The 12,535-nt window shown below is 44.5% G+C and overlaps 1 protein-coding gene across 1 annotated transcript; it reads right to left on the reverse strand.

Annotated features, from left to right (window-relative positions):
* Positions 1-11,354: 11,354 nt before the first annotated feature.
* LOC147734972 (olfactory receptor OR9H1-like) lies at positions 11,355-12,296 on the reverse strand. Its single transcript, XM_086952544.1, has one exon. It carries the CDS (start codon positions 12,294-12,296, stop codon positions 11,355-11,357), a length of 942 nt encoding a protein of 313 aa, XP_086808670.1.
* Positions 12,297-12,535: the final 239 nt, after the last annotated feature.

Genomic DNA, 12,535 nt, shown 5'->3' on the forward strand with positions numbered 1-12,535 from the left:
GTCGGAACGCCTCTGGAGACGGAAGTATTGTCCCTCTTTGTGCGCCAAATACAAACAACTTCTCACCGAATACAAAAAAGCAATTTTAGCAGCCAAAACCTCTTATTTCACTGAGAGAGTAGCTCTCTCCGCTAACAAATCCCGTGAAATCTTTTCTCTGGTCCACAATCTTGCCACCTCCGATCGCTCCTCCCCTTGTCTGGTTCCCTCTCAGTCCCTCTGGTTGTCACTCAATGACTTTTTCATTGACAAGATTGCGAAGATTAAAGCTAACATCCCCACTGTGCCTCAACCCAGCCTCACCTGTCCGTTCACTCCTCCCCTGTCTTCTTTTGCCCTTTTCCCCCCTATTTCTCCTGATTTATTTTTCAAATATCTGCTCAAAGTTAAGTCTGGCTCCCCCGCGGACTGTGCACCGGCACGTATTCTTAAAACTCTCTTCACTAACTGTCCTGCTCCCCCTCTCGCTCTACTCAACTCTTCTCTGGCTCTTGGGTCTGTCCCCTTATCTTTTAAATCCGCTATCGTCTTCCCAATTCTAAAAAAAACTGTACTGGATCCTTCTCTTCCCTCTAATTTCCGATCCATCTCCCTTCTCCCCTACCTCGGCAAGATCCTTGAGGCCCATGTCACCTCCTGCCTCTCCTCGTATATCGAGGATAATGGCCTTTTGGCATCCCATCAGGCGGGCTTCCGCCCGGGCCACTCCACGGAGGCAGTGGTCCTCGCGGCTTTGGATGAACTCAAGGGGAAAGCCAACTCTAACCTCCCCCAAGCCCTGGTCCTTCTCGATCTGTCCGCTGCGTTTGACACGGTTGACCACTCCATTCTTCTCGACCGTGTCAGCGCAGCTGGCATTAGGGGCGCGGCCTTTTCCTGGCTCGCGTCCTTTCTTCGGGACAGGGCCCAGGCTGTCCATCTCTCTGGTTTCTCCGCCCCTCCCCGTCCGGTCACCTGTGGTGTTCCCCAAGGTTCCTCTCTTTCCCCCCTTCTCTTCAATCTTTATATCCACCCTCTTATCTCTTCCCTTCTCGAGCTGGGGGTCTCTGTGTATAACTACGCAGATGACCTCCAGCTCGTCTTCGATCTTTCTTCTTCTTCGGACTCTCTTCCTAAATTTTGTTCCACCTTAATTTTCATTTCCGAATTGATGAGTGCTAACCATCTTAAGCTCAATCCTGACAAGACGGAACTTGTCCTCACTGGTGGTCCCTCTAACCCTTGGTCCCCTGCACACTGGCCCCTTTCATTTGGTCCCCCCCCTTCACCCGCTTCCTCTGTTTGCACCCTCGGTATTAAAGTCAGTCATGACTTATCCATGCACAGTCAGATCAGCTCCGTCGTGTCCTCCTGTTTTCTGTCCCTCCGTCTCATCCGGAAAATCTCGCGATTCTTTTCTACCGACGCACTCAAAACCATAGTCTTGGCTTTAGTCATCTCACGCCTCGACTATGGGAATGGCCTGTACGTGGGCATACCCGCCTACGAAACCCGCCGGCTCCAGGCCATTCAAAATCAGGCTGCTCGCCTCATTCTGTCCCTCCCCAAATCCTCCCATATCACTCCCGCTCTCAAATCTCTCCACTGGCTTCCTATCCGATTCAGATCCTTTTTCAAATTGGCTTGCTTAGGCTTTCGGGTTCATTCTCACTCTGCCCCCTTCTTCATCACTTCTCTTATTTCCTCTCATGCCCCTAGCCGCACCCTTCGCTCCTCAACTCTTTCTCTCTTGCACATCCCCCGCTTTCGCAAATCCAGAACGGGAGGTACTCGATTCTCGGTCCTGGCCCCCCAGTTCTGGAACAGCCTCCCACTCTCTATTCGTTCCATCCCCATTTACACTCACTTCCGTAAGGCTCTTAAAACTTTCCTCTTTTCCCAGGCATTTCCTTCTTAGTTCCCCTGGTTCCCCTCTGTGAGCTCTGATCAGGTCCCCAGCGCCAGGAAGCCGCTTGGCCGCAGCGCGCTTTATTAAATACTTTTTTCATTTCATTCACAGAATGTCTCACCATGGAAGGACAGGGTACTGCCGGTGTCATGCTATGAAGAATCGGCCACCCTGTGTATCTTGACATTGTCAATTGAGATAAATCTGTTTTCCTTACGACCTGGAAGCGGTGGTAATATAACTGTTCTCGTGCCCTTCACTCCAAGAACTCGAACCGGTGCACGATATGAAGGACCAAATTCTTTCTTATTATCGATCTTCTCTCGAACCAGTTCTCCAACTTGGGGTAGCCAGCCAACTACCTGGATCTGCAACGCAACATCCGATTTGGAGGGCAAATGTTCCTTAGCTAGACTGTCTCTGGTCTTTTGTAGATCCTGTAAAACATTACAATGTTCATCTACGTCAAAGGCCGCGGCCTGGGCCTTGCAGTCTAGACCGTCGAGGTCAGGTACATACATCTTGATACCAAAGAGCATTTCGTATGGGGTCCGCCAACCCAGAGACCTTCTAGGGAGATTATTAAGAGCACGCTGCATGCCATTTAGATGGGCCAACCAGTTTCTGCCCGTGCCTATAACTCGAGCTGTCAAAGATTGCTTTAAGTCACGGTTCATTCGTTCCACTACACTATTACCCTCAGGTCTGTATGGAGACGAAAACTTGACTTGGACCCCCAACGAACATTGGCAGCACAATCCATTGTGCCAAAAAACTGGTCCTTGAACATATTAGGGCTATCCGGCACAATAACAGGCAGTACCCAGTTGCCAGACATTTCTATGAACAACATTTTCAGAATGAAAAACTGCTGAGGATGGTAGTCATTGATGATGTCCCTAATAACATTCGGGGGGGGCAATCGCAAACTTGCTTTACGGAAACTAGAGTCCAAATATATCATAGATTTAGAAACTATGATTCCACATGGACTCAATTCCAGTGAGGAGCTAGCTATCCACTTGCATTGAATACCCTTCCTTTGTGTATATAGAGAATGTCCTGTAATAACAGTGCAATCATGTAATGTATATAGAATCTTGAAGAACCTATGTTGTTTTTCTCTGCTGCAGTTTACATTTTAAATTCCTGTGTGTATTTTGATACCATTAGTTGATTATATCATCTTTGTTTTATTTTTAGGTTTGGCACACTTTTTGGGGAAGGTGGTTTCCGCTTTTGCACAGTGCCTAAAACGAAAATATTCTGTGTACTTACATCGAGAAATACTGTTGTTAATTAATGCCCACTGGGGCGAGACCTTCCGTTTCTCCTTTTGATGCTTATTACGAGATCGCTACTATAACTAACCATGTGCTTGCCCACTTGGGCGAGATGCACTGTTTTTTAACAATAATTATGTTATAAATACGATATATGCATATTGTTGTATATAGTATAAGCTGACACTTGTAGACATATTATGGAATAATATTGGTATTTCCCTATATTTGAATTAAGTGACAACCTTGACTAGGCTAAAATGGCGGAACCACCATACATCACTGTTTCACTTTATCACTGCGGTTTAAGTCCTTTGTTTATGTTTACTCACTGAAATGTATTTGAGTGTGCTAACTGTGAAGCTTCTTTAGCGTGATCAAGACGTTAAGTCGAAACGCGTTGCTGTGCAGTCTACATACGAATAAACTACCTGCAATCCATGCGAGGCGTCCGTGGTAATTCTTCCTAAGTGAGGGAGTGCTGTGGTGTAATAGTGTACAGGGCTGCCGGTGCCCTGACCGCAGACCGCCCTGCAAGACGGCGTCTTTCATTACCGGAGCCTTTGTTGTTCATATATATATATAAATATATATATATATATATATATATATATATATATATATATATATATATATATATATATATATATATATATATATATATAAAGTTAGCATTTGGAAAACCTTTGAAATTCACTGAAAAACCCATAGGTTTCAGGCTGTTACAGTTAGAAATTAGCATTTAAAAAACCTTAGAAGTTCACCCAAAAAAATTGGTTTCAGGGACGTTATAGTTAGTTGGACATTTCACTCCTACAAAACCATAGAAATGTGGCTGTTATAGTTAGTTCACCTAACGATAACTCGTGCCCCCACAATGCACTGCTCATGACATCACATATTATATCATTCATCAGTATTCAGTTTTAAGTTGTTGGCGGACATCCAGGAGGCGATGTTTACCAGGCAGTGGCGAAAATTAGCCAAAGAGCTTTCAGAGTGATCTTTAAAAGAAAACACAAGCTGAGTATCATCAGCGTAAAAGATCACTCTGATGCCCCAAGATTCAACCACCTTCACCAGCGGCATCAGGTACGCATTGAATAGGAGGGGCTAAGAGCCAATTCCTGCGGAACCCCCCAAATCAAAGGTTTCTCCGTGGAGACAAATGGTCCAAGGGAGACCTGTTGGAATCTGCCCGTCAAAAATGTTTTCACCCAGGCCAGCGGGATCCCTCCAATGCCCACCTCATGAAGGCGGTTCAGCAAAATGTCATGCGAGATGGTGTTGAATGCTGTGGATAGGTCAAGGAGGACCAGCATGACCTCCTCTGCCCTATCCACACATTCACGAATTGACTCAGATACTTCCAGCAGGGCCGATTTAGTGCTAAAGTCCGGCCTGAAACCTGACTGGGTGTCATGAAGCAGGTGGTTAGTTTCTAAGTATTCGGACAATTGCTCTTGTACCGCCTTCTCTAACACTTTTGCCGGCTTGGGGAGAAGTGAGATGGGCCGGTAGTTGCTCAAACATAACGGGTCAGCACCCGTTTTTTTTTCAGAATTGGTAACAACAGCGCATGTTTCCACAAGGAGGGAAAGAGGCCCGATTGCAGGGAGGAGTTCCAGATTTTTAGCAGAGGTTTAATCAGTAGCGGAGCTATTTCATTCAGTATCTGAGCCGGGGCTGGATCGAGCGGGGATCCGGATTTACACTTCAGGAACAAGGACAAGGCATAATCTTCAGACAAAGGTTTAAATGAGGTAAATACTTCATCACAGGTGGTATCATGGACTGAAGTTACTGCTGTGGGATTCTGTTGAATAGTTGCCGTGATGTTCACGATTTTCTCATAAAAGAAGTCAGACAGCCCTTCGCTAAGCAATTGGCTGGGGGTGACAGGGCAGGCCAAGGCAGAGGGGTTAGCGAACTCCTTAACAATGTTAAAGAGGGTCTGGTGGAGTTTTCTGCTCTTTTAATTTTATCCGCAAAGTACTGATTCATGACGATGCGTTTGAGTTTATGAATCTCTTTGAGAGTTGATCTATAGAGGGCTTTGGCCGCTGGGTCATATGATCAGCGCCATATACGCTCCAGTTTTTTGCATCTACTTCTGTTTTCCCATAGTGTCGTTGTGAACCAAGGGGCTGAGGGTTTAGATCTTAAAGAGGAGAGGTTCTGCATAGGGGCAATTTGCTCAATGGCAGCAGAGAGATCTTTATTAAAGGAAGATACTACTGCATTAAGATCAGCATCGAATGGATCAGATCTGCTCCTATACGTTTGCTCCAAGGCCGTACAAGTGACTTTATGCCACTTTCTGCCCTGTTCTCTGATGGTATATTCCATCTATGGCGGTTTGGGTGTAGATATAACAAACGGGATCAGGTAGTGGTCAGACCACGTGAGAGGCATGGGGGGAGAACCTTAAGGTCAAGCCAATTGGAAAAAATTAAATCAAGGGTTTGTCCTACAGAGTGTGTAGGGCCACTGACCCATTGGGTTAGATTCAAACCTTGCATGGAGTCTAAAAGATTTTTGGCACGTGTACAGTCATGTACATCAACGAGATGATTAAAATCACCTAGTACGGTAAAGTGAGGGTGCTTGAGAGACAAATCTGCAATGGCAGCCAGTAATGAGGCAATTGCAGGCTGGGGGTGTTAGGGGGACTGTATACCAGGGCACCTGAGAATATGGCAGTGGAGGCATCTTAGATGGAAAAATAGAGTGCCTCTATAGGCCCTAAATTGGGTATTTTCCTAGATGTGATAGTTAAATGATTCTGTAAGATGACAGCAATTCAACCACCGGACTTTCCTCCCTCGCGGCTAATACCCATTAGCGGTAGTCCGGGGGCGTGGCCAGGGCAATATCTGGACTAGAAGAGTCCTTAATCCACGTTTCGGTGAGAAAGAGTAAATCCCAAGACGTCGAGGAGAGCAGCAGCCATATGTCACTAGAGTGACACGGTAGAGAACGGCAGTTCAATAAGCCGGCCGTGTAGGATCGTGTAGGAGTGGGAGGAGCATTTGTAGGGGAGTGAGGGAGTGTTTTATTAATGGTAAAAGAGAATGTGCATTGCTTACATTTAAAATGGGGGCAGTTACGCGAAGTTAAATTACACTGTACCTGGGGAATGCAAGCTCCCTTGTTCAAGGCCATCAGCTGGGATATAGACCAGGATTGCCTTTGAGTGGAATGGAAACCGGCAGCGTGACTGACCCGAGGCACGGAGCTGGCACGGACGGGCAAAGACGGGCTCACCTCTGGCGAGCCTTCGGCGCACCACCGGCGCGCTCGCTGCGCTTGTCCGCTGCGCTCGTCCGCTGCGTTTCCGATGCCAGGGAACCATTTATTCCTGTGGGGCGGGAGGGGCCGAGCACTAGACCGCTCGCCAGCTCCTCGCCTCACTCAAGATGGCACGGAAGTAGTCGACCCCAAGCAGTACCTAATCGTCTGCAATGGGGGCGATATCGCTTTGAGGAGGACAATGGGGGTTCCCAGCATGTAAATACAAGCGCAGAGTGCGCAAAAGACTGGTTTTAATATTTTAGCAAAGTCAGGCTAAAAACGAGTGAAAGTGCAAGTGCGGGTTAAAATAAAGGAAAATAAATTACAATCTCTTCAGACGCTAGCACAGGGTCCCGGCTTCCACCTCAAGACCTTCCCATTCAGCTGTTAATCTCAATGATTAAATCTTTAATATCTTGGCTGTGGCGACACAAAGAGCGCGCATTGATCAGACCTCCTTTGAAATTGAGATTGCAGACAGGAATAGTATCTAAATGATACAACGACTCCTATGGTGACCATGGAGTGGTCCATTGACAAATCCTGCATGAAAACGGGCCCCTTATCTGACCCATGGAAATGCAGCATGGGCAGTTATTTAAAACATTGAGCTCAAGAAGATTTGCGTTGGAGGTGTTGGTCCAGTCAGGTCCGCGTCCGGCTTCGGCGCGACGCCGGTGCGACCGCTGCGCCCGCCCGCTGCGCGGACAGAAACCGGTAGTCATTTTATAGAAGAGGAGGAGGGTGGGAGGCAGCCAACAGCTGGTGCACTACCCTAGTTTTCCCGCTAAGATGGCGGCAAGCCCTGTCCCCAACCGTGTCAGCGCCTATTCATCTGCGAGTGGGGCAGGGTTCTAGACATGGCAAGGGACAAGAGTGAGTTAAAAATAAAATCAAGAATAAGGTTTTTCAATGCGCAAATTAAAGTGACAAAATGGTTAAAAATTTCTTAGCTGCCTAAACCCCCGGCTTTCCGCCTCAGGGGAGAGTTCTACACACTTAGGGCGTCATTAGGATTGCTGTTTTTCCGCATCCTCTGGGCCGGCGGAAGGCACCGCCGGCCCGGAGGATGCGGAAAAACCGCAGCGGACCCACCAAAGACCCACCGCCACATTAGGATGGCTGGTGGGTCCTGGTTTCCGTCCGCAGCTTTTCCGCCGCAGCTTGCTTACAACCGCGGTGGAAAAGCTCTAATATGGTGACGGTGTCTGTCAGACACCGTCTCCCATATTAGGATGGCCTGTTTCAGATGCTTTTCCGCGGCGGGTTTTCTGCCGTGGAAAAGCATGTGTAACTTCACTGCGGTGGCCCGTTGCGGGCCCCCTAGGTGAAGGGGGGTGGGGGGTGCACGTGGGGGGTACCTGTGGTACCCCCCTGCATTTGTATGCGGAAAGCGGCAGGCACCGCGCGGTGCCTGCCTCTTTCTGCATACAAATGCAACACCTGCATTTTTAACATTGCCGCGGGTGCACCTTGAAGCCGCATCCGCCACAATGTTAAAAGTAGAGGATGTGACCGCCAGGGTGGCGGTCACATCCTAATTGCACAGGAGGGAACTCCGCATGCCATGCGGAGGTTCCCTCCTGCTCTGGGGTCGCGGACAGACGCAAGTCCGTCCGCGATCCTAATGAGGCCCTTAATCTGCATGCGCGCGTTTCAGCGCAGTTTCAATACCAGGGAGGGCGGGAGGCAGCCAACAGCTGGTGCGCTACCCTAGTTTTCCCCCTGAGATGGCAGCAAGCCCTGTCTCCAACCGCGTCAGCGCCTATTCATCTGCGCGTGGAGCAGGGTTCGAGACTCGGCAAGGGACAAGATAAGGTTTTTCAATGCGCAAATTAAAGTGACAAAATGGTTAAAAATTTCTTAGCTGCCTAAACCCCCAGCTTTCCGCCTCAGGGGAGAGTTTTACACACTTAATCCTTTAGATGTGTTAAATTCTGATACATTTCCAGCGAAAAAAACTTGCTTGAGGTGAAAAGTGGCCCTTAGACTCAGGATGTGCAGGAGGTATCATTTTTGGATAGATTACAAGTGATAGCAAGCAGTTAAAGGTAGGTGATAAGCGGGGGTGATTTGGGTGCACAGAGTTTGAGTCAGAGCATGCAGAGTATGTTTTTTTTTTTTTTTTTTTAAATAGTGCTAACTTGGGCTGGGAGATTAGAGCACCCCCATCCAAATAAGAGTGTCACTGATTTGTTTTTTAGGCACACAGAGATAATTAGGGCTGTATCACATGAAACACTGGTATGGCTAAGTTAGGAATCAGTTTCTACCACAGATTTTGCCGGACTCCTCTCTTAAATAGCTGGAGCTGCTCTTTTTTTACCACCTTAGACAGTGGTGAATGGTTGCTTGTTACAGGATCTTTCAAGCCTTGTAATACTTTTTGCTGGAAATGTATCTGAATTTAACACATCTAAAGAAACAACATAGCATAACACATTAGCATACATTCAATGATTTAACAATACAAAACATAACCGGGCAATAAGCAACAAAATGGTCATAACAAAATGGAACACCACAGCCACCATACAAAACTGCATTGTGTTCCAAAACTGCCACACAACACAAAACAGTGAAATTGCATGTCACCACAAGATGCCACACAAATAAGCACAAAAGTTCTTGCCACACATTACTAACCTTTAAATCCGCTTTTCATTTTTCAGTGTTAAATATGTTTGGAGCGTGAACTACCTTTACTGTCCACCAAAGGCATGCAATAACCCCAGTCAAAGATGTTTTGTGATCTGGCCCTGTGTACATTTCCCAGAATTGCTAAATGGTGAGCGGAAGCTGGAAATTGAACCCGGATCCCCCAGGTCCTAGGTGGGAAGGTCTAGCTGTTTAAGCCGCTAAGTCACTGAGAGTGTATTAGCGTGAGGGGGTGCAGTGACTCTTTTATGTTGTTTAAGAGTGTGTGTTATAGGCAGAAGTAGGGAGTATACTTGCTTTTTCAGCACAATGATATGTTAGTGTGAGGTGGAAGAATTACAGGCAGCTGAAGCCATCTTTTCTACCAGCAAGCACATTATAATACTGCCAATCTATAAAAGTGACCCCAAGAAAATCCAGGAAATTATAAGTTGATTGCCCAAACAGATGTGGAGGCAAACGTCTTCTCAAGCTGTCTGTTGAATGACTTGGAAGAATGGGCTGCAAAAGAAGAAATTATTCCAACATTCCAAACCGGTTTTCGGAGGAGCAAGTCAACATCCAAATTTGACCTTACTGACTTTGTTGGTCGAAAGAGCAAAGTAAAAAAGGCGAGATTTATATATTTGTTTTGTTGAACTTGAGGCCAATTTTGATTCCGTCCCTTGTAATTTCTTTGGGCTAGGATATGTGCATGTGGTATCCCAAATCAACTGCTCAACATGAATAAATTGCTATACACTAATACGTGGGTTCAGGTTAAAGTCAGGAACCGTAGCTGTACAACACGTCAATTTGAAACTATGTGAGGTCTTAAACAAGTTTGTGTTTTGGCACCCTGTCATTTTAATCTTTTTATGGCCGACTTACTGTTACATTTTAAAAATGTTGATGCTCACTCTCCTACCTTTTCAGGACAAAATATAAAATACTTACAGTATGCAGATAATACCATAGTGTTGAGTCGCACTGCTATAGGACTAAGAAGAGTTGTAGATTAATTTAATAACTATATATATATCATTCAAAGGATTATAAATGAATACCAAGAAGACAAAAATAATGACGATTGGTTGAACAAAATCAGACAAGAGAGTATGGAATATTATTGGGTTTTGTATTGTAACTGTGAAACTATAAGATGTAGCTAGGAACAAAGCAGTGTTTAGATAGACATTAAATCAATCAGCTAATGTACTATCTTTTGGAGAAGGACGCGTTCGCCAAAAAGCGACTCTCCTGGTCAGATATTAATTCATTCAATAAAATTAAAACCACAATTGTAAACCATAACCATAACCCATTTAAAATCTTCTTTAAGAGACAGATTTATGTTGTTACAGTTTCGGAGATACCCCACAAAGGATGGAACCCCCACATGGGAACTAAATTGGCCCACAAACAGCTGTAGGTTATGTGTTTTTTATAATGAATCTCTTGTGCATATTGTATCCACTTGTCCTCAACTGTTAGAAGAGAGGAAAGCCTGATTAAATCCACTTTTAATGAACTCGGCGTGAGAACAAGTCAACAAGCTTTCATAACTTGTCTCTCTGGGAACTAGGCCCTCCTGACAACACAGTTTGTAAAGTTCATTCTTATTGCAGAAAACAAGTTAATCTCAGAGTGTGTCACTTGACATTAGAGGCATGCCTAGATAATTAATGATTAGTTTCACTCGATAATGCTGTTAGTCTCAAAGATGCTAAATGTAAATTGTAATCCTATAAATTGATCTTGAAGTTGTGTGTAAGGGTCTGAAATCGAAATTTTAAAAGGTTCTAAGTGCCCGCAGTAATTGGGTAAAACCCCAATTCCAAATTAATTGTCCGCTTAGTGTGGGCCCCTTTTTGATAGGAACACATTATTCTTTTAAATTCATGATATGGAATGCTGCTTGATGTAAGAAATTGCACAAATGCACTTTAACTATTGCACTTTATCTATTGTACTTTTAAGTATGTATTTTAAAATTGGGGGTAGTGCAGGTAGTTCCGCCGAGAAAATGTTATTATCCTTTTTGAAGTGATGTCTTTTGTGGTCTGTGTGAAATATGCAACTGAATTATAATGATTCTTCAAAATTATTTTTGATGCAATGCGTGTTTTGTCATTGAAAGATAATATAATATAAAGATCAAATTGATACAATCAAGTTCCTGAATTAATCCAAATTATTTTTATCCTTGTTTGTAATGATTTTTATTAATCAACAATAAAGTATTTCTTCTTCTAATTCCTATCAGTGTTCTTTCTGCCTATGGCTTTTCTTAAAGCCTGTTTCACCTCCTGGTTTCTTAGGCTGTAAATGAATGGGTTTAGCATAGGTATTGCCACAGCGTTGAACACAGAGACCACTTTGTCCCTAGTAAGAGAGTAGTTTGAGGGGAATTTAGCATACATGAAAGCAAGAGTGCCATACAATAAAGCGACACAAACAAAGTGGGCAGAACAGGTAGAGATGGCCTTCCATTGGTCTGCTGAGGAAGTTATCTTTAGAATTGTCAACACAATGTAAGTATATGAAATAATGACGAATACAACAGATGCTGCTATGAGGCCACCTGCCACTAAAACCAGCACCATTTCATTTAGTGTGGTGTCAGAGCAAGAGAGCTTTAGGAGTGCAGGCACATCACAGAAGAAGTGACTGATCCTGTTTGACCTGCAGAAAGGAAGCATGAACGTGAATGTGGTTTGTATCAGTGAATTAATGATGGCAAGTAAGTATATAAAACCAATAAGATAAATGCAGGCTCTGGTACTCATGATGACTGGATACATTAGTGGATTGCAGATAGCCGTGTAACGATCATAAGCCATAACCGGGAAGAGGAAGACTTCTGTGCTTCCTATGGCAAATATCAAAAACATCTGTGTTTCGCATCCTCTAACTGAAATCGTTTTTTTCTGCAAAATCAAGTTGGACAGCATGTTAGGGACTGTAATTGTAGATACACAGATATCTATGAAGGACAAGTTGCAGAGCAGGAAGTACATAGGTGTGTGAAGATGGCGGTTTGCCCTCACTAATGTGATGATCCCTACATTGCCCACAAGAGTAATAATATAGACCAAGAGAAAGAACATGAAGAGTGGAAGCTGCAGAGCTGGGTCTTCTGACAGTCCTACGAGGATGAACTCTGACACCAGTGTCCAATTTTCAGTTTTCATTAATTCAAATTATGGAAGAACCTTTTACGAAAAAAGAAGACATATAAATATGTAGCATAGTACATTCAGATGGTGATATATCAGTAATTGTTACAATAAAGCCAATTGAAAAACATCTGGCTTTTATAACAGAGGAAGTTGGGAGCTTGTTCACATTGTCACATTTACTACTGGTTGTTATTGTTTTATTCAGATCACATCAGAAACAACTTTAATCGATCTAAATAAATGGACTAAAA

This window comes from Lissotriton vulgaris, chromosome 1_2 (assembly GCF_964263255.1).
Source record: "Lissotriton vulgaris chromosome 1_2, aLisVul1.2, whole genome shotgun sequence".
Taxonomy (NCBI): domain Eukaryota; kingdom Metazoa; phylum Chordata; class Amphibia; order Caudata; family Salamandridae; genus Lissotriton; species Lissotriton vulgaris.